The following is a 25,516-nucleotide window of genomic DNA, read 5'->3' as shown; positions in this document are numbered from 1 at the left end:
TACGCAGTACTCAAGGCGTGGCCTGACCATTCCGTTATACAGAGGGATAATCACCTCCTTTTCCCTGCTAGCAAAATTCCTATATATCATTGACAAAACCCCATGACCATGCTCAGAAAACTTCATATCTGCCTGCACAATTACTCCCAGGTCTTTTTCATTTTCTACCATCTTAAGTGTAGTACCACACAGTTGATACGTTTCTTTGGGGTTACTTCTACCCATATGCAGTACTTTGCATTTGTCAAGGTCAAACTTCAGTTGCCACTTCTTAGCCCACTTGCCCAAATTATCTAGATCCTGTTGCAGTAGCACACTGCCATTACTGTCATTAACAACCCTGCCAACCTTTGTATCATCTGCAAACTTCGACACTAAGCCTGATATACCTTCGTCAATATCATTGATAAATATATTGGGAACTGTGATGCTGTGCGTAGTCCTCTATCTGAATCCAGTGAATTTCTTTTTATGAGACAGCTTAGAACCCTGGCGTATGAAGGAAATGTGGAATGCGAGCAAGACCCAGGTCTTCACATTTAGGACGCCTGTAATTCAATTTGGAATACCCCTAAGATTTATGAAAGGTTGATGGAACTGATCGTTTCGAAATGGACTGGAGGCAGCGTCTCTACTGTACCGCCACGTATTAGCGCGTTTTCGCATAGGCGCACTAGGTGTGCAATTAGGATTCCCAATATTTAGGAGCTCCAGACAGTTGAAATACACAAAATGCGCTGTAGAAATCCCTACCTAATCCAACGGATCTCAATGAGGTTATGCTGTCTGGAAGGCAGAGCAGTGGATAAGTGGCAAGTGTCCCCCACAGAACGTGTTCAAAAGAAGTCAAGCATTTACTTTATTTTATTGTCACACAACTTAAAACGCTGAAGTACAAAAGCAAGTTACGAGGCACGATCAAAAAGTTTTCATTTTTTGGGCATTCCACGCTGGTATCCCCGAAGTACAGTAGTACAGTCCTTTTTTTATAGCGAGCCCAGCGATTCTAAGGCTGTTGAAAGCTTTTCCAGAGCCACGCTTAAGATTATAAAAAAAGGGGAAGGGGGTAGTCAGCAAATTTTCAAAAATTGCAGAATCGCAAGATTCCTTGTATTATTATGTGTATCAAAGGGACTCCTCCTAGAATGACAACATGGAATATCCAATAAGTAATATTGTATATATATTTTTAATACAATCCAGGTGTTTGTAAATTTTGATTTAATTTTTTATAAAATTCACAACTAGACATGGAGATATCGATTGGAAGTTTACAAATCATATTTGGAAATTTACAGTATCTGTAGTTTGAATTTGTAGGCTTAGTTACTAGAAAATATTATTTATAATTTTTTCGGCTATTTTATGGCAGTTATATTTTGCTCCTTTTGCATATTCCAAGCATTATATTATTAAAAGACAGTTATACAGCAATTATACTATTATACGTTAATTACATTACATAAATGTACTGAAATAAAGTCATTTTAATTAATTAATCATCTTATTTATTTATTTTATTTCTTATTGTTTTTAATTAATCGATCATCTTATTTATTTTATTTCTTATTGTTTTATTTAAATTATTGATAATATATTTTCTTTATTTAATTATTTATTTTATTTAATTTAATTATTTAATTTAATTATTTCTTTTATTTGTTATGGCTTATTACTGTTAATCCCTGTAACCAGAGTGCAGGCAACGCAAGATAAGTGACTTACAAGCGCGAGCAGCCGTTGGGTAAAAGTTTTCGTCTGTCATTCTGTTTTAGTGTGTGTACTCTTGTTATATAAGGAAGGATCATTAAAACATTAATGCATTAAATATTTATTGCATGGTTGATATTTTTTGTATTATTAACGATTTGATACATTGGTGCTTTTGATAAGTGTTACGCCTCATTAGTGAAGTCGGGCTCTGTTATAGGCAAAGAAGTTATCGAGATGGCGCAAAATAAGTAACTTGACAAGAACGGCACAGCAAGCTTCTCTTTATAACACTTCTTAAGGTGAGTGTATCGTTTAATGCAATCGTGGCATAATATATTTTGCTATAGAGTTTATTTTTTTGAGAAGATTAAGTTAGCCAGAATCAGAAAAGTATGTACTTGTATATTAATGTTTGTCAATGTATTTCTGTATGTTTTCAGCGAACTACTTTGTTAACCGCTTTCAATAAGTGATGGCTCATTCATAAAACCTTGCCCATAGTTTTTACTTAGCGTTCAGTTTAATGCGCTATTATCTAAGTTATAAATCTTTGGTTACCTGTACTGAAGTTTACTATGCAGGGTAAACTCCATAGAAGAAATTTATACGTTAAAATAAATTTTAATTACATTATATAAATATGAGAGAGTTTGCATATAATAGAGAATTCTGGAATTTTGCTGTCAAGGATGTTCGTGGTGGCCCAAAGCACCATGGAGTAAGTAAGCTATATAAATGTAATTAAAATTGAAAACCTGCTGAATTTAACTTTCTATGGTTTCATATACATTAAAATAAATTTATATACTGTATTAGGAGCATTTACTTCCACAAGTGGAAAACTGACTATTTATGTTTGTCACAGTAATGTTTATGTTTACAGTCCTGTCTAAGCCAAATTTAGTGTGTGTACGTGGTGGTAAGGATAGATAATTATTTTAGAACTATAATTATACTAGTTATTAATTAGCGATCTTGTAATATTTAATTGTATTACAATGGGATTAGAATTTGAGTGGCACACCCAGGGGCTCACATCTGGTGAGTATATGGGCTTGTTACACCCAGGGTCTTGAGCTGGATATCATCATTCTTCTCTTTCTTGGTGATTCCCTTCTACTTCTCTCTCTCTCTCTCTCTCTCTGGGTAATTCAGAATTATTATTATTATTATTATTATTTTTTTGCCTGGTGCTGCATAAACCACAGGCTTCATTGCACCACATGGCTATAATAATATTAATAATAACTTTGTATGGTCTCCTTGGGAAAATGAACGGATATTTCGAGATATTTTGTCAAGAAATTTAATAACTACAAAAATATTAAAAATTTATTCAAATTTGGCATCGAAGATCAGGTATTTAATAGAAACCCACGCACGGTACTAAATACTATAGGTTCTAATATTTCTCGTTTTGGGTTTCTTATAAAAAAAATAATAATACTAATAAAAAAACCCCATAGGATTAACGTTCCACGAGTTGTCATGCGACGAAATATTCAAAGAAAAAGCCTATTTCGACTAGTACTTCATGTATAATGAAATGCGAGGGATGAGTGGAACGCATGTATCCCTTCACTCTGAGTTCGATTGTCATGTTGGTGTTAACGTTTTTATTTTCCCAAATATTTTATTTATTTTCATTTTTATTGTTTTAATTTCCTAATATAAACAATTGAATTAGCAAAGTATTTTCCAATATCTCGTCTGGAATTCTGTTTTAGTGTGTGTGGGGGGGATAGGGTGGCGCTGGCTCCCCTCCACACGTTACTTTGATAGACTGCTGATTATCGGACTTTAATCAAGCGGAAAGGGGGGGGGAATAAACTCGCTAACTGAAATGGATACCGTATATAATAAGTCGGAGCTTCGAATCACTGTTCCTTTCTTCGCAATGATCCGTGGAATAGTGTATCATATTCTAAAGCTTAACCAGAGATTTATATTAAATTTTGTAAATTTCATTCTCAAAATGTGTATATAGCATTAAAATATAAATACTTGGAATTAGATAGCTAATTATAGCTCTACTTAATTATACATGCTGAGTCCACTGGTAGTCAAAACCAGCTTCAAGCAATGTAACGAAAGTAAAACACCAACATACTGGTTTTAAGGAGCATTGCCTTTTCCTCCACTTGTTGATTTTGTGCTTTTCTCAAATAGCAACTGTACAAACGTGCACTGGAGAGGAAGGGCCACTTTCATCCCTCAATTTTAGGAAAATTTGCTTGTGGGAGGTAAAAAACTTCATATTTTAAAAGATGCCAATCGAGCAGACGTTCAAATTGTAGGTGCCTTTCCTCCCAGAAATCTTCATGTACTGAAAGCTCATCTGAATAAATGGAGCTGCTACTTCAAATTAGTTAAAATCTACAGTTATTAATTATAAAAAAAAATATCATGACATATTTGATAAGCTAAGGACATGTTTTATATTAATTAAATTGTATTCACTTAATATAATATTAATTGAATAAAATTTAATTAATGTATTGTGGGTGTCTTTATTTACAGCGCATTTTACTTCTGTCAACTGGATAGTAGAGGTCATTATTTAGTATGCAAATAAGCAGAGACGTATTAACGTGGAAGAAACAAGGGAGGCGTCAGCTCTGAGGGCCAACAAAATGGACACCTCACTACTGGAGCCTTTTCATGTAGTGGGGGAAAGAATTTTCTGGTTTGCAAGTAAGTGCTTAAGTTTTGACATGGCCCTTCACCTGCGAACGTATTACACATTTAATGGGGGAAAAAAAAAGTAAATTTGCTTATACTTACATCACTGAATATGATGAAGTTGATTAATGACATGACCGCATTGTAAATGATCATAGCTGTTTTCATCTCAAAAGGTTCTTTATTTGCCATTGTCATTGGCCCTATATATCGAGCCAGTACGTAATAGATTGCTGCAACTGTCAGAACTAGGTTTGTATTCTGCATGAGGGGATATGGCTTTAGCATTTCATCTGAAACAAAGATATTTCAGACATTAATTATAACCAATAGTTACTGTGATGGAGAGAAATTCTATAGGCGGTAGAAGATCATTCGTTAATCTACCTCTTTTAACTCATTTTATCTTTCACCACACAATCCGTGGTACCGACCACTTAGTAAGCAGTCTTTTTATATATATATATATATATATATATATATATATATATATATAACAGCAGTTTGTTGATGAAAAGCAATGGAATCGTATCATGAATGCCTTGCAGAATATCCAATGAATGATCCTTGACCCGCCTGCGGAAATTCTCTCTACTATAGTTATACTGTCCTACTAATCTAATATTAAAAATACCAAGAACTTCTCTTTAATATCAGAAAAAGGTATTTCGCCAACTTACTCTAAAGCATTAAGTCATCGTGAACATATAATTAAAGTAATGAAGCAGTACAGTATATACATCAGCCCAAAAGTTAAGCTACAAACATATTATTTTATAATTTTACACGTAATCGCTTAAATTTTTCTATGAAATCTTATGTAATTTAAAGTGATAAATACGGATATGACAGTAGAATACTATTTTAATTTCCGGAAGATGTGAATAAAACGCGATACATTGAGTGCCCACTTTATTAAGTACACCTACATAATAAGGAGCATCTGTTATGTAAGTGTACTTTAGCTCTCAGAACAACCTGGATTCATTGTCACGAGAGCTAAACGACAAATATGTTGGAAGTGTACGTAAGACTGGTGGTCCATGTTGATTCAACTGCTTCCCACAGTTGTTGCAAATTGGGTGGTTGCAGATCTGTATGTACTTGTATCAGAGTAATCGTCAAGGTCTATAGGCCTAGTCGAATTTACCTGAGGTAAATTTGTGGAATATTTTCATAGTATTTGGCGGCCTTAACGCTTATCCTGATCATTTCTCCAATATACAAATGCCACTGAAATATGACAGTAAGACTTTTTTGGCGCATTCGCATGTGCGTAAAGCGCCTGTTGTTTTCACCGTGTCCGTTCGTCAACATATAACTTGAAAAACAGTCCGCTCACAGCGGACACTTTTTCATGAAATTTTATATTTGGCTCTTTCAGAATGATTTGTCCAGCTTTTTCAAATTGCATTAAAATCGAAAAAAACTGTAGTTATTTCTTTTTTTCATACATATGACATAGGCTATCCGTATATCTTATGTTGTAGCTGAAGTAATTGGATATTATGTTTGTTACCGTGTCTTGATTGGAGGAACGAATAGGCAATATGGCGGATGCATACAAAAAAAAAAAAAAAAGTTCTCGTAGAAAAAAAAATTGTTCGCATATGAAGTTGCTTTTTTTTTGAGGAGCTCGTTTTTTTTGTTATCGTTTACTAAGTATACAAATTATGAATTGCTATTTGCAGTTCATGATTTGCAGAAATGTGAATAAGGTATTATATTTTAACTGTTATTAAAATCCAGGAGGAAATAACTAAGTACAATATAAAAATGTTTTTGATTGCATACTACGATTTGAAGTACCTTTTGCTATTTTTTTTTTATTAGATCATAGAAGATCTGTGAAGTAAGTGTTGCATTTCAATTTTATTAAAAATCCAGGAGAAAATAAATAAAGTATTAAAAACGTTCAGTGACTATTATATTGTGAGGTATGTGTAGTTTAGCGAAAACAATCACATTTCTATATAAAAAAAAAGTAAAGTGCAGCCATTATCAACCCACTGCAGGATGGAAACCTCCTCAACAATTCATGCTGAGGAAAATGGACCATAATCTGCCACGCTGGTCCAGTGCGGGTTGGCAGATCGACCGTATTCAGCAGTCAGGGGCTTGAACCCCGGTCTACTCAAAGAGCGTGTGTTACTGCACTCCCGCTGCTGCCCACTCGGCTACATATATTATTAGCTAATTAATTAGTAATTAATTGGTAACATACTTTTCAATTCTGTGTTTTAAATCACAGAAAAAGGGGGAAAAATCAGTTACTTTAAGAATGAAAAGTCAAATGTGCTTGAAATGTTATCCAACTTGTTATTTTTCTAAAGGACAATAACGTGGAATATTGATAACTTAAATATTAAAAAGTCGCGTAATAGTTTATAGTGGTGAGCCTTCATTTTAATGTACACCCCTTTATGTACACTGTGATGTAGCATATGTTCCCTCAGTACAGAGCCGTTCAAATCAACACGCAGAAGGCAAGCCACAAGGGCGGCACAATTCACTTTCGTAATACTGAAATGCATTTTTGGCAATAAAAGGAAGCATTTTTGAATTTTCACAGTCGTATATAACTCTGGGAGCGACCCAAAAATTATATCATAATGTATTTAAATTATTTTATAACTTAAACATAATATAATCAGTTAAAATTGCTTTATAACTTACTGATTATAATTGATGATCTAATTAACTTTTTATTAATTATGTGTTAATTTGCATATTAATTTTTGAAATCATCGCCATAGGCTTTCTTCTGATTATTCCTAGGCAGAATAAATGCGCGTGCAATAACGCAACTAGGTGGGGGGAGATCGGGTGTATTTGTACTACCCACCAAGAAATAAATATGCATATTTTGCAATTATCATTTCAATTTATTACAAATCATCCGCTATTAGTTTTATTACTATCTACTTTCAGTTACTATCTTTAAGTTACTAAAAAAAGTCAACTAGACTTAGTTTATAAGCTAAGAGGGTAGATCTTTTATATGTGCAATACTAAATCAATTAATATAGCATATACGAATACCTTGCAATGTGAATTTCTAGTTGTGCCGCTAACGCAGTGCGAACTTTTTTTTATCGCTCACTTGGCATTAATGAAACCTAGCTTATTTTAAAATTACATTCATCTGTTAAATTAGAAACTTACGAATCCCTGACTATTAGAACATTTCAATATAATCATTTGCTTAATGCAGAGGTTTCTAAACTTTTATGTCTTGTGTCCCCCTTAAAACATTTCCTAAATTTCATGCTCTCCCCTATCTTCCATAACAAGTGCAAATGAGCTGATTTGACAAATTTTAGTTTTCAATATACATACGTTTATAAATTAATATATATACATCAATACATTGAATTTCAACGATTGAAATAAAATACATTTCGTATCTGGATTAGTGAGATGGTTTCTCCATATTTCGTTACAAAAGTGCTTCATAAAAACAGCACGCCCCCTCCTCCTCCTCCTCCACCCATTTCACCCCCTCCCCACACTTTGGGAACTTCGGGCTTAATGTTTCTTTTGAAATTTCCAACTTATTGACTTCCTAAAGGAGATTACAAACGATTAGAAGATTTCAAGGTATTAACTTGGACATGATTATGATCTTTCATAATAGGTGCTCATCGCACATCCCATGTATTCTTTCCTAACGATGAGTGATTGTAGGATATCACGTCATAAAGACAAATGACACTCGCTCTTCTCGTTGTTTAACACTTATTTTATTTAACAAAAACAAATATTCCAATATCATATGCTGTAAAAGCTGACGTTTCAGCTGGATAGCGCAAGTCGTTCTTGGAGCTTTTAAACAAAGAATTTAATTTCCATATTTCAAACTATTTCCTCATTTCATTTCCTTGTTTCAAATCAGTATAATTCTGAGGACAATTGATACTATGCTGCTGAAACGCAATTCTTTACCGTGTTATGTACGAGGGCTGTTCAATAAAGACTTAATAATTTTTTTTTCACAAAATACCTTTATTAATCATCCATATTTTGATGGACCCCATTTGATGAAATGCACTTACCCCAACAGGCTTCAAAATCATGGTGGAAGCTATTTTTTGACGTGCATTTGAGACATCGTAAGACATCGGAATTGTAAGACATCGGAGGCGTGCAATCGCCTCCGATGTCTTACAATTTATTCTGGCAACTGGAAACGATTTCCTCGCTGCTCGTTTTCTTTAACTTTGGAAATTAAAAAAAAAAAAAAAAAAATCGTAGGGTGCAAGGTAGGGCGGATGAGGAACGCATTTGACTTTAATTCTGGCTAAGTACTCAATGACTGTATTATGAGTCTTGCTTTGTCGTGGTGCACCATCCACCCATCTGCGTGCAGTTGTGTTCGTTTATGACGAATATGATCAGAGAGAGAGAGAGAGAGGAAGTCAAAAGTAGAAGGGAATCGCCAAAAAAGAGAGAATGATGATATCCAGCTCAGGACCCTGGTGTGCCAAGCCCATACTCACCAGATGTGAGTCCCTGGGATTCTGTAGTAAGGTTCTGTAACAGTCTGATGTGGCACAACATGCTGGTAAACCATTTCTTCGATGTCAAAAAAAAGAGATGGCCATAACTTTTCCTGCAAAAGACACAAAGTTTGCTTTTTTGGGTGTTGGTGATGACGCAGACTTCCAAACAGAGCTTTGTTAAGCCATCGTGGATAGCAGAGTTGGTAGGATTACCGTCCTCCCCACACAGGGTGGAAACGACCCGATTTCGAGTCCCGTCGATGACGGGAGGAATTCTTATGGGCCTTTTTCACAACGTGACTGAGTTAGTCGGTCTCAAGAGGGTGGCATGGTTTTTTTTTTCCGGGAAACTCAGGTTTTTCGTCCAGAAAACAGAAATTCCACCTCAGAACACACGCAATTTACAGACAATATACACGGATCAATATGACCTTAGTCGCTGAATGCTCTCCTGAACCCTACTACTACTACTACTACAAGCTTTGTTGCTTACTCTCTGGGTCGAAATGATGAAGCCATGTGTCATCCGCCTTGTTATCTTATAGAGAACCCCACTTTCGCGGTTTGTAGTCTAGCGTAGTAGTTTGTAGTTTTTTATTGTCTAGCGACACTGGGGAAATCCCCGGTGCCGCTAGACAAGAAACACTATGCACTGATGTACAGAATCTCACCATTTACAGTAACCATCTGTTGCATCTTCTGACAAAGCCCCATGTGAACTTGCTGTTGCTCCGGTGTGAGTAGTCTTGGAACACAACGTGCCCAAACGCGTGTCATATGCAAATTGTCATGGAGAATACCGTGCATGCTTCCTACTGATATTCTCGACGCCGCTGTAGCTTTTGTGTTCTCTATCTTGTGAACTCCTCAGACTGTGGTTGTCCCGGAATTTAAATAGAAAATTTATTTATTTATTAACAGTTGTCTTACTGTTACAGAACAGTTACAGAAGTAGTGTTTATGGTTTCTGTGGTGACAGCAGTGGTTCGAGCTCCAGGACCACCGATTTTTGTGACTGAATCACGTCCATCTTTAAACATTCTAAACCACCTTGGAGCTGTGGCCGACCGGGCTAGCCGAGTGGGTAAAGTACCTGCCCGGCAACCCAAAGGTCGCGGGTTCGATTCCCGCCTCGGGCTTGGATCAAAGTACTGCAAAAACCTTGGGAGGTGCAATATGGCCACAGAAGCCGATGCGCCAACAACTACCAAATCAAAAAAAAAAAAAAAAAAAATTGGAGCTGTGCTATATGGAAGCGTAGATTCATCATAAGTCTCTTAACATTTCATATTCTTCAGCTGATGTTTACTTGAGATGGAAACAAAATTTGAAAACTGCATACTATTCCTCGCGTATAGGTGACACTGAATAGACATAAACTTGACTGACCGCCAAGGTCACACCGTGCGCACAAGTCAACTGCGCAGTGTCTATGTTAGCATTAGCATTAGCATTAGTAGAGGCATATGATGCAAGAAAGCAAGCTTATGCAGCATCAGCCAAAAAAAAAAAAAAAAAACTTCCACTTCACCCCTCCGTTCGTTCGAAATAACTGTCCAGCCGAGCCTTAAACTTATTTAGGCTATCAACTTCCACAACAAGGGATGGAAGTCTGTTCCACCAACCAACCAACTACCCGCTGGCTAAAGGCAAATTTCCGCACATCTATCCTACATCTGTCTTTCCTCAATTTGAATTTATGCCCTCTCAGGTGATTATTCTGAGCAAGAGGAAGAATCCCATCAGCATTGAGCATGCTCAAACCATTCAAGGCTTTATACACCTATCAGATCACCTCGCTGGTGCCTAGTCTCCAGACACTGTAATTTGCAAAAATTAAGCCTTTCTTCATAAGAGTACCCCTGTGTTCCATTCACTAATCTTGTTGCCCTTCTCTGTACTCGTTCCAGCAGCTCTACATCCTTCTTGAAATGAGGCCTCCAGACCTGTATATAGTACTCAAGGTGTGGCCTGTCCATTGCCTTATACAAGGGAATAACCACCTCCTTATCCCTGCTAGAAAAATTCCTGTATATCATTAATAAGACACCATGAGCTACTCTTGCAGCCACTCTGCATGTGATGCAGCTTGGTTTGATCTTAAATTCTGCAGCTTAGTTAGAAATAGCAAGCAGTACGATTGTTTATGAAAAATTATGATCATTCTTTATTATATTATTACCGCGCTCGTATTGTGTTGTAATATTTATTACAACGCCATTCAATACAGTTATTTCATTTTACAAATGTAGAGCATATGTTATTTTATCCTTTCACACTGGCTAAAGCTGATCTTTTTAAACTTAGGTGAAGCGTTACTTATTCGAAGTAGTGCAATGTCATGGTAACTCGTCGTGAAGGTATTCACAATATGAGATATGACTAAAACGATGCCGCTTTTGCAAATAATTTGCTAATCTAGAATTGGCTGTGTACTAATATGATGCATTTGCACTAACTTGTACTTAATTCACTTAATTCGTTATAATTTAAAATCAGAAAATATGCATTTTAACCAAGGTTTAAATAAAACTACAATTAAAAATAGCAATTTAAAATCAGTAAACTAATTAATTTATTGTAGCTTAAACACAGAGCGTACAGATAAAGCAGAAATATATGAGCTTTCGGCTATATGGTAGCCTTCGTCAGAATTAAAATAATATAGCCGAAAGCTCATATATTTCTGCTTTATCTGTACGCTCTGTGTTTAAGCTACAATAAATTAATCAATGAATCCAGAGCGCGTAGGCCTGTTTCGTTATGTCAGTAAACTAAATTAATTCCTGGTCATTGTTAATGTTTATATGAAATCTGCTATGTACATATATTCGATTACTTTATGTTATTTCCTTTGTATTATTATCTGCCCCTAGCCATGTGCTGTGATGGGCTTGCTGTATTTGCAATAAATTAATATTTATTTATTTATTTATTTATTAACTTCTATAAGATAGTAATGGTAGTTTACAACACTTAGTAAATGTGATAAGTGAACATATATATGAAATACTCATATATATGAAACAGTAAACCTTTTTTGCGCACCATCACCTTCCTTTTTTCCCTGCTGACAGGATTGTAATCACTGCGCTAACCTTTATGACAGAATTTTATATAGGATCCATAAGGCCACGCAAAAATTTGGTTTTTAGTTAAGGGGTAATTGCGTTAGGGTTTTACATTAATTGTATTAACCCGATTATCTGTACCTAACTGTCATGTGCAAGTAAAGTGAATCTTATTTTATATAAACAAAGTGGAGTAAAATGTGTTATTGGCCTATATATTTTCATCAAATTTTTCCTGTAATCCATTTCTTTATTCGCCGACCGGGCTAGCCGGGTGGGTAAAATGCCTGCCTGGCCACCCAAAGGTAAAGTGTAAAGTGTGTTTAGGGTCAAACGGCACCAGGGGGTTTCCCCCATCTCCGCGTTGCTTTCATTGTGGGTGAACCAGTTCGCTGGGAAATGCCAGAGATTTAAAAGTGTATGGATATTGTATATGCGTAGTGTCATGTACTGTTGTTCATCTGGTCGTTTAGCCACTGGACCCCTACTGAGGCCCAACGTTGCCCCACTTTCGCCCCGTGGAGCCAGACCAGGAAACACCAGTAGACTAAGATTTACTCTGGCAGGTCCGCGGCTAGGACCAAAAAAAAAAAAAAAAAAAAAAAAAAAAGAGAAAAAAAATAAAAAATAAATATATATATTTTTGGTAAATTCGATGAGGAATAACGCTAAATTTTTGAAAGGCCGAGTGTATGGGCGAAAAACGTAATTTGGAGACGATTAAATCAATTCCGACGTGTAGGGCATTCGCTTGCGTATGTGCAGGTAGAGTGGGTGGGGAGACTGAAGTCTGGGAGGAAAAGACAGAACCCAAAGTACAAAGTATGTTGAGGGTCAAACGGCACCAGGAATTTCTCCCATCTCCGCGAGTGTTCGCTGTATCGAGGGAAAAGTACTCTGTCAAGACCAGAGATTTAAAAGTGTGTGGATCATGTGTTGTGTAGTATGTTGTGCCTATTGTTCTTCTGGCCTATTGGCCGTCGAGCCCCTGATGGGACCCGACGTTGTCCGTACTATGCCAACGAGGAAGCTGGCCAGGTGTACCTTGAAATATATTATACTCTGGCAGGTCTCGCCGCCTAATTTCCTGGATTTCAGCGGCTGGGTCCTATAAAAAAAAAAAAAAAAAAAAAGATAATCGCGGTGGTATAGTTGCAAAATCGCTATTACGAGATAGTATGTGGGGTTTGTTCCCCGAAATCACAATGCGGTTGTACGCTAAAATGACAAGTTCTAGAGGCCTAATGGGGCGGGCAATAATTTGGGTGCTAATTTAAATTTGGATGCGTGGGGCTTTCGCGGTGTATAGTCAAAGAGAAGGGTAGGGAGACTGAAGGCTGGGGGGAAGAAAGAGAAGTAAGGGGCCGATAGGGCAGATAGCCCCTGCAGTCAGTGGGGGATGGCAGGAGGAGGAGAAGACAGCGAGCCATCTCCCCCCACCCACTAAGGAATAGGAGTGAAAGCAGGCTGGTCAAGGCTACCAGCCCAGATCGCCATATGGCTAGGTGGCAGCAATGTCGGACCCGCGACCTTTGGGTGGAACCCAAAGGTAAGTGTAAGTGTGTTTAGGGTCAAGCGGCACCAGGGGTTTCCCCCATTTCCGCGTAGTTTACATTGTGGTGTGTTACAGTACGCTGTAAATGCCAGAGATTTAAAAGTGTGTGTGTCTTGGATCGTTTAATGTCATGTACCGTTGTTCTTCTGGTCGTTTAGCCGCTAAACCCCAATTGGGGCCCAACGTTGCCCCCCTTAAGCCCCGTGGAGGCAGACCAGGAACCCAGTAGCTTATATGCACTCTGGCAGGTCCTGCCACCTAATTTCCTGAGATTTCGGTGGCTAGGACCTTAAAAAAAAAAAAAAAAAAAAACGGGGGCACTTAAGTTTAGAAAAGCCAGGAGAAGTTGATATGGTTCAGTTTTCAGTTTAGAAATCGATAATATTGATTAATTATGTGGGGTTTACGCTGGCGTATTAGTCAGAGTAGGGGGAAGAGACTGAAGACTGGGAAAGACAGAAGTATGGGGTCGATAGGGAAGGCAACCCCAGATGGTCAGTAAGGCATGCCCATGCCTCACCAGGCGAAATATATGGGGTGGTAGGGGAGGGAGGAAACAGGAAGACCATCTCCTCCTCCCCCCTGCCAGGGATAGGAAAAAAAAGGTACCAGGCAAGGGAGCTGGTAGAGATTGCCATTTGGCTACATGGCAGTGAGGCTGCATCAGTCGTAGTGTAGTCATAACTCCGGTAGTAGAGTCACTTGTGGGATAGTGTCCCGTCCAAGTTGAATGTCTGTTTTTGGTTCTCTATCTTCATTCAGTATATTTGTCAGTTTCATTTAGGTCTCATATTTGTTGGTACATAGGCAGGGTTTCTTGGTAGACAGATAGTAGCTTCCACATAATTTCATTCTGGGGTGTGTCCTAAAGGATGTTTTTTTTTGTTATCTGGCTGGTCGCCTTTCACTCCTGGTGTATTGCATATAGGGTTCTCCTTCTTGAGAAGAGTTCTTGAGCGAAGTTGGTCAGGGCTCTGTATTCCTCGAACCCAAAGATCGCGGGTCCGAATCCCGCCTCGGGCTTGGATCACGGTAAAATGCAAAAACCTTGGGAGGTGCATTATGGCCACAGAAGCTGATGCGCCAACAATTAATAAAAAAAAAAAAAAAAAAAATTCTTTATTCGCAGCTCTTAGACGAGATATGTATATTTTTAATCCATTCTTTCATAGCATCATATAACTCTTATTATTTTTCATTTCCTCTTTCATTCGACATGTAGAAAGCAAAAAAAAACTAAACATTTTTTATATAAGAGATTTTCCCCAGCTGAAATCTCATACTCTATGATGCAAGAAAGCACGCGTATACAGCATCAGCCAAAAAAAAAAAAAAATTCCCCTTTCGCCCATCCATTTTCTGGCTGCTCTGGTCGGTTTGTCTGTGTTCTTGGACGAAAAACCTGTAGCTCGGGTTTTTCTCCTTACCCCAGAACGACCGACAACGCCCACGTTGTCCATAACGGTTCTTTGCATCGTTGAATCGAAATCGAACCCAGGCTTTTTCTACACCGCACAAACGGGAGGTGACTATAAACGCTATACTACCCGGAAGGGCTATTCAACATGCATACAGGCATTTATAGTATCTTATGTATGATGGGAGGCCTTCGTAGCCGAGTGGTCAGGAGCGGGAGTGCAGTAGCACACGCTCTTTTTGTAGACCGGGGTTCAAGCCCCTGACTGCTAAATACGGTCGATCTGCCAACACTCACTGGACCAGCGTGGCAGATTATGGTCTACTTCCCACAACATGAATCGTTGAGGAGGCTTCCATCTTGCAGTGGATTGATAATGGCTGCAGTTTACCTTTTATGTATGGCGGCTCTTGCACATTAGTTGAACCCCACCAATTGACATGTACAAAGCTGGCTGGACCTTACCACTTTTAATATAATTTCTATCCGTCTTTGCTAATTCGATGCTAGATCCAAACTTGTGGCTCTCTGGTTTCAGACGAGAAGTGGAATTGTAGTAGTAGTAGTAGTAGCATTGGTATTGTTATTTCTGGCGCAAGGGCTACTAGGGCCATATTGCGCCTATCAAAGGTATGGAGTTCAGATATTGTGATTATAGAATCATATCAGATGCAATCATATAGTTGTATCTCTTTGAGGAAGCAGAAAAATTCTTGAAGATTTGCATCATTGCCTATAATATGACGAAGTGTTAAAGGTTCTTGAAGATTTCGTATAATACTGAATGAGGATTTTCGGGCATCAGTGTATAGTGTACAATCAATGAGAATGTGATTGTGAGAAAAGCGTTGCAGTGCGTGACAGTTGATAAGGCAGACACTTGAAAGATGCGTCGCCGTAGTAGTAGCAATGGCATTTGATGCAAGAAAGCAAGTGTATTAGCTTATGCAGCATCAGCCAAAAAAAAAAAAAAAAAAATCACACCATTCCCTCCAAATGCCTGTCCAGTTCCTCCTTAAATTTATTCAACCTATCAACTTCCACAACGACAGATGGAAGTTTGTTCCAGCAATTAACCACCCGCTGGCTAAAGGCAAATTTCCGCACATCTAATCTGCATCTGTCTTTTCTTAATTTGAATTTATGCCCCCTTAGGTTCGTAATCTGAACAAGTGGAAGGATCCCATCAGAATTCAGCGTGCTGAACCCATTCAAGGCCTTATACCCCTCAATCAGATCACCGCGCACGTGCCTAGTCTCCAGCCACTGCAATTTGCAGAACTTAAGCCTCTCTTGATAAGAGGATCCCTTCATTCCCCTCACCAATCTTGTTGCCCTTCTCTGTACACGCCAAGTAAATATACATCCTTCCTAAAATGAGGCCTCCAGACCTGTACGCAGTACTCAAGGCATGGCCTGACCATTGCCTTATACAGAGGGATAATCACCTCCTTTTCCCTGCTAGCAAAATTCCTATATATCATTGACAAAACCCCATGACCTGCCCTGGCAGCTTGTCTGCATTGCTCAGAAAACTTCATATCTGACTGCACAATTACTCCCAGATCTTTTTCATTTTCTACCACCTTAAGTGTAGTACCACACAGTTGGTACGTTTCTCTGGGGTTACTTCTACCAATATGCAGTACTTTGCATTTGTCAATATTAAACTTCAATTGCCACTTGTCAGCCCATCTGCCCAAAATTTCTAGATCCTGTTACGTAAAGTAGCACACCATACCATTACTGTCATTAACAACCCTGCCAACCTTTGTATCATCTGCAAACTTCGACATTAAGCCTGATATATACCTTCATCAATATCATTGATAAATATACAAAACAACAGTGGACCTAATACCGAACCCTGTGGGACTCCACTAATAACATTAGTCCAAGTAGAGTAGCACCCATTGATTACCACTCTGTGTTTTGTTTTTTTTTTTTGATTTGGTAGTTGTTGGTGCATCGGCTTCTGTGGCCATATTGCACCTCCCAAGGTTTTTGCAGTACTTTGATCCAAGCCCGAGGCGGGAATCGAACCCGCGACCTTTGGGTTGCCGGGTAGGTACTTTACCCACTCGGCTAGCCCGGTCGGCATCCCACCCTCTGTCTTCTCCCACTTAACCATCCTTTTATCCATTGTAGCAACTTACCCTTAATACCATTCTGCTCCAATTTGTACAATAGTCTTCCATGCGCAACAGTGTCAAAAGCTTTCCTGAAATCCAAATATATGATATCAAAATTATTTTTTGCATCCAGTTCCTTTGTAACCACATCATAATATCCTATCAAATTTGTCAGACAAGACTTTCCCTTAACAAACCCATGCTGTGTCTGAATTATTGCTGCAGTCTTGTCTAGATGATCCTGCAATGCATCTTTAACCAGTGACTCCATTATTTTACCCGGAACAGAAGTTAAACTAACTGGTCTGTAATTACTCGTGTCACCCTTCGATCCCCTTTTGTGAATTGGGGATACATTTGTACATCTCCAATCCGTGGGAACCTCTCCTGAGTCCAAGGATGCTCTCATAATTATGGCTAAGGGTTTGCTTAGTTGCTTTGCCGCCTCCTTTAATATAACTGGATAGATTCCATCCACCCCAGGTCCTTTTCTTATGTTTAACTTCAACAATTTCTCTTCCACTTTGCTTTCAGTTATTACAAAATCATTAAGTATCCTGCTACAATTTGATAACCTTCTGCCATTTTCAAACCTTAATAATTCCTCATGTGTGAATGTAGATGCAGATAGCAAACAAACTGTTTGCTATCTGAGCAGGATCATCAACAGTCGAACCATCGATGTTAAGTGGACCAATCAGATTCATCCCCTTCCTTTTAGAGTTTATATAAGTAAAGAAATCCTTGCTGTTTTTCTTAGCATCCTTTGCCAAAGATTTCTCGTAATCTGCCTTCGCCTGCCTAACCTCATTTGTCACCTGATTACAGACTAGCTTATATCTGCCATAGGCTTCCGAGTCGCTTGATAATTTATATGCCTCCCATGCATTTTTCTTCTCTGTTACGAGTCTCATTAGTTCATTTGATAACCATTTAGGCCTAAACCTTGAACAATATTTCTTAATAGGTATGAAATTTTTAGTAGCTTCCACGATTAATTCCTTGAATGCTTCTCACTTAGAATTTACTGTTGGTAACATCGTCAGTTTATCCCACTGTACAGAGCTTAAAAACTGTCGGAGACCACTGTACTTCCTTTACGGAAGCAAAAACCTTTCCTTTACCCCTGATGGTAATTAAATCTTTAAGTAAATCCCACATCAGTACACTGTGATCACTGCTACCTAGTGGTTCCTTTATCTGCAAATTTTTAATACACGAATGATCACTGCTGATAACCAGATCAAGAGTATTACTTTCTCTGGTTGCCTCTCGAACATGCTGCTGCAGAAAACAATCATCCAATAAATCCACAAAAGTCTGACTAGTGTGTGAGTGACCAACCCACAAGTTCCAGTCAATATCTGGGAAGTTAAAATCCCCCCATTATAAGACATTCCGATTTACTAGCCCACTCTATTTCTCTGTACAATTGTTCATTGTACTCATTCGAGTCATTAGGCCTATAACACACTCCTACTCTTATTTTTACTTTCGCAGTGCTTATGTCACACCAAACTGACTCAACAGTGCACTGTTCATCTATATCAACTGGATGCACTTCTTTTGATTTCATGTTTTTCTTAATTAACAGCATAACACCTCCTCCCTTTCTATCCTGTCTGTACACATTGTACTCCCCAAATTCCAGTTCAGCATTCCTTATATCTGTGTGACACCACGTCTCTGCTATCCCAATATCCGCCTTTGATGTCTTAGTATTAGTATTAGTAACGGCCGTATGGTGCAAGAAAGCCTATGGCTTATGCTGCACCAGCCAAAAAAAAAAAAAAAAAATCCGAACAAAACAATGATAAAAACAAAAAATAAATAAATAACTAAATAATAATAATTAATAAATAAAAAATAAATAAATAATAAAATAAAAAATAAATAAAAAGGAAATTAATCCTATCAGCCTATGCGCTTCCCTACCCGAAAGTACTATCCAGATGACCTTTGAATTTCCCCAAACTGTCGGCCTCTTCCACCCATGAAGGCAACTTATTCCAGTAATTTATAACTCGCTGGCTAAAATAAAACTTCCTGCAGTCCAATCTAAATATTTCCCCCCGTAACTTGAATTTATGTCCCCTAGTTCTAGCATCATTTATAATCTTGAAAATTTTGTCCTCATTCATTTTACTGATGCCTCTCAGAGCCTTAAACACCTCAATCAAATCTCCTCTAAGGTGTCTAGTTTCCAAACTCTGCAACCCACATATTCGAAGTCTTTCTTCATAAGGACGCCCTTTTGCCGATCTCACCAGGCGAGTTACCCTTCTTTGCACCCTTTCAAGAAGCTCGATGTCTTTCTTTAGGTGCGGTCTCCATACTTGAACACAGTATTCCAAGTGTGGTCTAACATAAGCCTTATATAATGGGATTATCACGTCCCTATCTCTACTTGCAAATCAAATTTATTTACTATACTTCTAGCATTGGTATACATGTAAGCATACATGCTCCTACTCCTATTCTTAGTTACCCTAACACATCCCATATACCCACCTATTTCAGGATGACTGCCATCCGTCCCTGAAACCCCCAACACCCCACGCTCCAGGTCGCTACTTATTCTAATAGAAGTTGTGCAAGAATCATCTTCACCTCTGCCTACGGCTACTGTTAAACTATTATTCCTTGTATCCCCCCCCAAGCTAGCAGTTTTCCGACCTAACACTGCCTCGATAGCATCAGCAAATATTCTTGCACCCTTTCTATTTAGGTGTATCCCATCCCTATAGAAGCAGTTTCTCCTGTTAACAAGTACAGTCCAAGCTGAAAAAAATTCTACCCCTTGAGCCTTGCACAATCAAGAATCAGGACTGGGCATACTCATCTTACACATCTGTTTTTATTATTGGGAGGAGATCCACCCCCAGTGCACTGTAAGTTGTCACACCCAACTTACGGTCTGTTACTTTCTTATAGACTGTCCTCTTTACGTATGCATCTGTTCAAACGCTTTCCAGTCATTCGGGGAATTGAACAAAGCTCAGATTTCATGCCAACGTAGAAGAACTCTTATGTTGGCATACTTGACGCGTACTGGCCTATAGTCAATAGCTATAATATATATAGTATATGAAATAAACTGAACAGAGGCAATTTGGCTTCAGTAGCTCTTGTATCGTTAAACTTCCTAACAATAATAATTACAAGTAATTACAGTAATTCGAAAAACTTCATATATAGCTGTGTGCTGCAGAGTATAACAGACACGCTTCACTTTTAAAAATATTTTGCTTATTTTTGAATAAAATTTTTTGCTTATTTTATTTTTGCTTATGAAATTGTTATGGTTATGTAAACTCTACATGTCATTTTAGAAATAAGCTTGCGTAGAATGCAGTTTTAGAGCTTTCAAACCAAGTATTGCTTCATTTTTTAAATTAAAAGAGTGCAAACAGAAAGATTTTAGTAATGCATAAAGAAAGATTCCAAACGAAAATTCAATTAAAAGTAGAGGTTTTTTTACTAACCAGGTTGGCCAAATATGCTGTCAAGGACTACATCGGTGATATTGAAAGTAGGCGTCATGATGCTCGACCTGAAAGTTAAATATTTACTTATTTACAAAAGATGAGCATACATAAATAATAAAACATATACAGTACTCACATCATATATTAGAAATAAATACCTCACTCATATATTTAAGAACGTTCAGAAGAATTGCCTTAGAGATTCTCTTCCAAAGGCCCGAAAACGAGCTTTATGATCATAACCCACCCAACATAAAATTGTGAAACTGTCATTATTTCATTCACATAAACAAGATTTTGCCGTAGTTGCAAAGCCTACGTGCAGAATTTATTTCAAAATCAATAACACTACATCTCTCGTACTTTTTCTACCACAATGAAATTGATTTTTCTCTAAGATAATTTAAATTTTTATCTCTAAGTAAGCAAATGGGGTAAAATAGAAATATCTTATATGATCTGGACCACGATCAAGAAACAGTACATTTAAAGTAGTTAAGTATTCAACAAGATGACATTTGCTACCTTCTGAACTCTATTTCGATGTTTGACTTCGTATTGATGTGCACCACATGTTCGTTAGTAAATACTACCGAACAAAGTGAATTATTTCTTGTCTACGTTGATATTTACCGCCCCCACTTATTTTGAACTCAAAGCGTGCAAGCATGTACTGTAGAGGCATAATGTTTTGTGGAAGGCTCAACCGGTGGTTTTCCACATCTACCATAGTACTTTTTGAAGAAGTATAGAATCTCTGTAAAAGCCAGAAAAGTGTAATGTCTGGTTTATGTAAGTAGCGTTATGTTCTGCTGTTGTGTCTGTGGCTACTCGGCCGCAGAGCCCCCTGGTGGGACCCTGCGTTGTCCGCCACCACCACCCCCACTGGGAAGTGAGCCAGGCTGCCCACCATACTCTGGCTGGCCTCCGCCAGGGTCACCTGAGCTTCCTGACCAGCAATGTATTTCGGTAAGAGACATACAGCGCGTGGGGGCACAGCAGGCCCGGTGCTAGGGGGTGCGCAAGTGAAGCACTTGACACAGGCGCCGCCTAAAATAGGCACTGCTAGATGCGCTACTGCATATACATTAGCTCAGACGACATTAGAAGATATTAGCTCTGACAAGCACTGCTTAGTTTTTACTTAAAACGTCAGGAGCATCAGCAATAAGCTCCACTCTCTGCAATCACACTTGTTCTTCGGGATTATTTGCCTTACAGAAACCGATGCCATCCAATAAACAGCTCGATACCTTGTTGAGAACCTCATATTATCATGCAGCTTCTAATGATCGTAAAGGAAGATGAGGGGAAGGTGTTATGGTTATTAACCATCGTAATTTTTCACTTTCCTGCTAAAGATCAGCTGTACAGAACGCTTTGTGTGCCAATGTTACATGTGGAAATCACCAGATCCAAATTTGTCTAATTTATCTTCCACCTGATCATACACAAGACTCCAGGGACGAATTCATGGCTCGCGAGCCATCTCATCTCTGATAAACCAACTTTTCCTACAGGGGACTTCAATAAGCCCACCCCAAGATATACTGAAACTAGACGAGACTTCATTACCTTCATCGAAAATTTAGGGCTGGATTTCCTTGAATCACAGCCTGCAAGGTGCAACCAGGCATTAGACCTAGTATTTCATCGTACTGCAGATTTGACGCCTACAATCCCGACCTTTCCCTTTAACCCAGACCACAAACCTTTGCCTATACGTTCCCTTTGATGCATCCTAAGGGTGATGAAGCCCTAACCAAAACCATTTTTTCAGTTAATTTCATTAAGCAAGATGGCATTATGAGTTTTTTCACCTCAACCAACTGGGATGCACTTTCCACCCTGCCGATCGATGAAGCCACTAATGGCCTTACTTCCCACGTGACAGCAATGGCTATTCAAGAAGCTTCACAAACCATCAGATTCTCCAAATGGACAAAACCATGGTTCTCAAGAGATCTGAAGCCCGCCTTTCTAGATAAGCAGCGTGCCTTCAGGAAACGGAAGAGTTCTGGAACCACACACGATTTTATCAACTTTAAAAAGAAACGCGCACCTTTTCTGAAGCAAAAACGACAAGCCAGCTATAGATATATAGCTAACAGATTAGTATGTTCGAAGCGGCCATTTGCAAAGCACTGCAAGGATGTTGAGATGGAGGAGAGCCTCTTCACAGAATGAGCAGCCAATACTTTTGGTGAGAGTTATGTAAAGGAAGAATCTAATCGTCCCTTCTCCATCCCTTTACGCGATTTGACTCCCCTGTCTACACTTAATATCACAAAGGAAAATCTGTTGAAAGTAATAAACGACTTACCGAACAAAGCTACTGTCGTCTGGTCACAGCATTAAAATATATCCTGTGTCTTCATTGTGGATGTTCTTTTTCATATCTTTAATGAAATTGTGCGAACATCTTCGGTGCCTCAAATTTGGACACATTACTGCGTCAAACCCATTTCGAAGAATTCGAGGCCTAAAACTGCAAAGGATATTCGTCCGATCTCAATGGGCTCTTCGCTCCTTAAAGTTTTTGAAAAGACAATACTAGCGCAACTTATTGAGCACTATTTTCATCACAGACCATGCCAGACTATCCCTGGGAGATCTACTGCCACCAATCGCCTTCAAACGCTGTTTCACATACAGGAAGCTCGAACGTAGCTCGACATCATTTTTCTTGACGTTAAATCTGCATATGATAGGATTTCTATCACATCTCTACTTAACATCCTAATGACCTACTTCAGGATCTCCGATAAACTCCTCACTGTACTCAAAAAAATTTTTGCATGAAAGACGGCTCTTTGTTGAGCGCAATGGTCTCATGAGCCTTTACTGCCTTCAGAGGGGTTCCACAGGGTGGCGTTTTGTCAGCAGCGCTGTTCGCAGAGGCTTTCGAACCACTGTTAGCAAATTTTCAAAACATGATATCGTACGCTAAGGATCTGAAGCTCTTCGTTCATTCGGGGCAGCCGGAGCAAGCGCTCTGTCCAATGAGCTGCAACAAAACAAATCTCTCAGATATGTATCTTTCTTCATACATTGGTCTTGAGTTAAATAAATAAATAAAATTTCTGTTTATACTCCGGGACGACCAAACGGTCAGAGGAGTTCACAAGATAGACAGAATACGAGAAACCACCGTATTTAGCATTAAATGCCGAAAAATCTGCCCATTTACCATTTACAAAGAGGAGAAGATTAAATCCAATGCATGTCTATATAAATGGACATCGAATTAAACTTGTCAACTCTCACAGGGATCTAGGTTTGGTCTGGGATTCGAACCTGACCTTTCTGGAGCACTTCAAGGAAGCAAGAAACAAATTCGTGGCAGCCCTTTGGGCGGCTCTACAGGAACTTGTGGGTTACGGCAATAGCAAGCTGATAACTAGGTTTGTCCGAATTTGTGTGGTACCGGTGGTACCCTACGCATAGGATTTCAGGACATCCCCTTACTATCTCTAGGGATATACTACGCTCGCTGCATGGAAGCAAATCGTCACCACTCGTAACATAATTACCCTCTCCAAGCTCATTTCAGGTAGACTAGATGCTCCTAACATCGATAGCCTTATCATCCTGCCTACGAAGAACAGCAGAAAACTAACCGGAAAACATCTTTGATCAGACCTTCCCTCAACCAAATCAACTCGCTCAGCCATATGTTCCCAGAAAATACGATTGGGCTTCTCAACCAACTAAATATCAACCCTGAGACGATTTGCGTGGACAAAGCCTACAGATCAAAAGTTTTTGCTGATACCTACACAATCTTGCATTTTTAGAGCTTTAATTTCACCATCGCTTTACGTGGCTTCTGTGTTAGAGGATGATATGCGCTCCTTCTCCTGTTCCGGACAGCCTGCAGCATCTTGCCGGCATCCCCGCACTCATCTTGGATAGACGTGAATATATTTAGAGTATTATGTTGAAATACAGTAATGTCTTAACTTCTGTAATTAATTATTGACGTCATCTCTTTATATTTTATTTTACCTAATATTGATATTGTATTAATTTTTGTAGTTGTGTTTACCCTCCAAGCATTTTATTCTTGTCCAGGGCTGTATGTAACCTTTTCTTTACCTGATTAAATACATAAATAAATATATATACAAAAAAAAAAATGTATATGCCTGTTAAGATACGATATAAATTAGGCGCCGTGACAGGGTTTTGTTTCAGAGGCCACAAACGCTAGCGCCGTTTCTGGAGCACAGCATACGAGATGTTGCATTAAAAGTTTTCAAAGCATTGCACATGATCTGGGACGGGTGCATGTATCTGTTTCTGGTGTATTGCCATTTCTATTTGACTACAACACGCGATGATTTCCGAACACTGAATGAACTATTTCAGTAAATTTTAACCATCTATTCAAGGAGAAATAGAACTTTTTTTTTTTTTAATCTTTCGGGTGAGGACCATGGAAAATGTGCTGATTCGAGCTCATCAAGCGAATTTAATTTGACTGATGATTTCAAATCAGTGTTCTTTGAATGAACTTGGTAGAAGAATCACCCGAGCAATTTGTGCCGTTTCTATTTTCTTCAAAGTTAACTCGTATTGCTTAAAAAAAAACAACAAAAAAAAAAAAACTGAAAATATACGTAAAAATGGCCCATTTATGAGTGCATCTGCTACCTGAATTCAGTAAACTGAGGGAAGTTTTTTAACTTTTAATGTACTTTAATAACTGGATGATGAAACAACGATCAAGAATGGCAAGAGCTTATGGTAGTTACCGGTCGCGATCGAGGAAATTTGTATTCAAACCAGAAAATTTCACTGTGTACGTGATTAAACTGGTTTAGCCACGTTGATATTATTGCATAGTGCTTATTATTATTATTATTATTATTATTATCATCATCATCATCTTTATGTTTCCCTAAGGCTTACGGTTCTCCTACCCGGTTATAGCCATTGATTGGTGGCGATGTC

The 25,516-nt window shown here is 38.4% G+C and overlaps 1 protein-coding gene across 4 annotated transcripts in view; it reads right to left on the bottom strand.

The window, feature by feature from the left end:
• LOC150087264 (very long chain fatty acid elongase 7-like) overlaps positions 1-25,516 on the bottom strand; it is a 110,668-nt gene that overhangs the window by 49,806 nt on the left and 35,346 nt on the right. For all 4 annotated transcript variants that reach the window (XM_090371924.1, XM_090371927.1, XM_090371925.1 and 1 more), the window contains exons 3-4: positions 20,558-20,625; positions 4,498-4,688 (exon numbers count right to left, since the gene is read on the bottom strand). In XM_090371924.1, coding sequence (XP_090228050.1) covers positions 4,498-4,688; positions 20,558-20,615 — 249 coding nt within the window. In that variant the 5' untranslated portion in view covers positions 20,616-20,625. The remainder of the gene's footprint in view (positions 1-4,497; positions 4,689-20,557; positions 20,626-25,516) is intronic.

This window comes from Mastigoproctus giganteus, chromosome 4, assembly GCF_048544385.1.
Source record: "Mastigoproctus giganteus isolate SK-2022 chromosome 4, ASM4854438v1, whole genome shotgun sequence".
NCBI classification, from domain to species: domain Eukaryota; kingdom Metazoa; phylum Arthropoda; class Arachnida; order Uropygi; family Thelyphonidae; genus Mastigoproctus; species Mastigoproctus giganteus.
The sequence above is the reverse complement of the archived record's forward strand: the minus strand, read 5'-3'. Positions and strand labels throughout refer to the sequence as shown.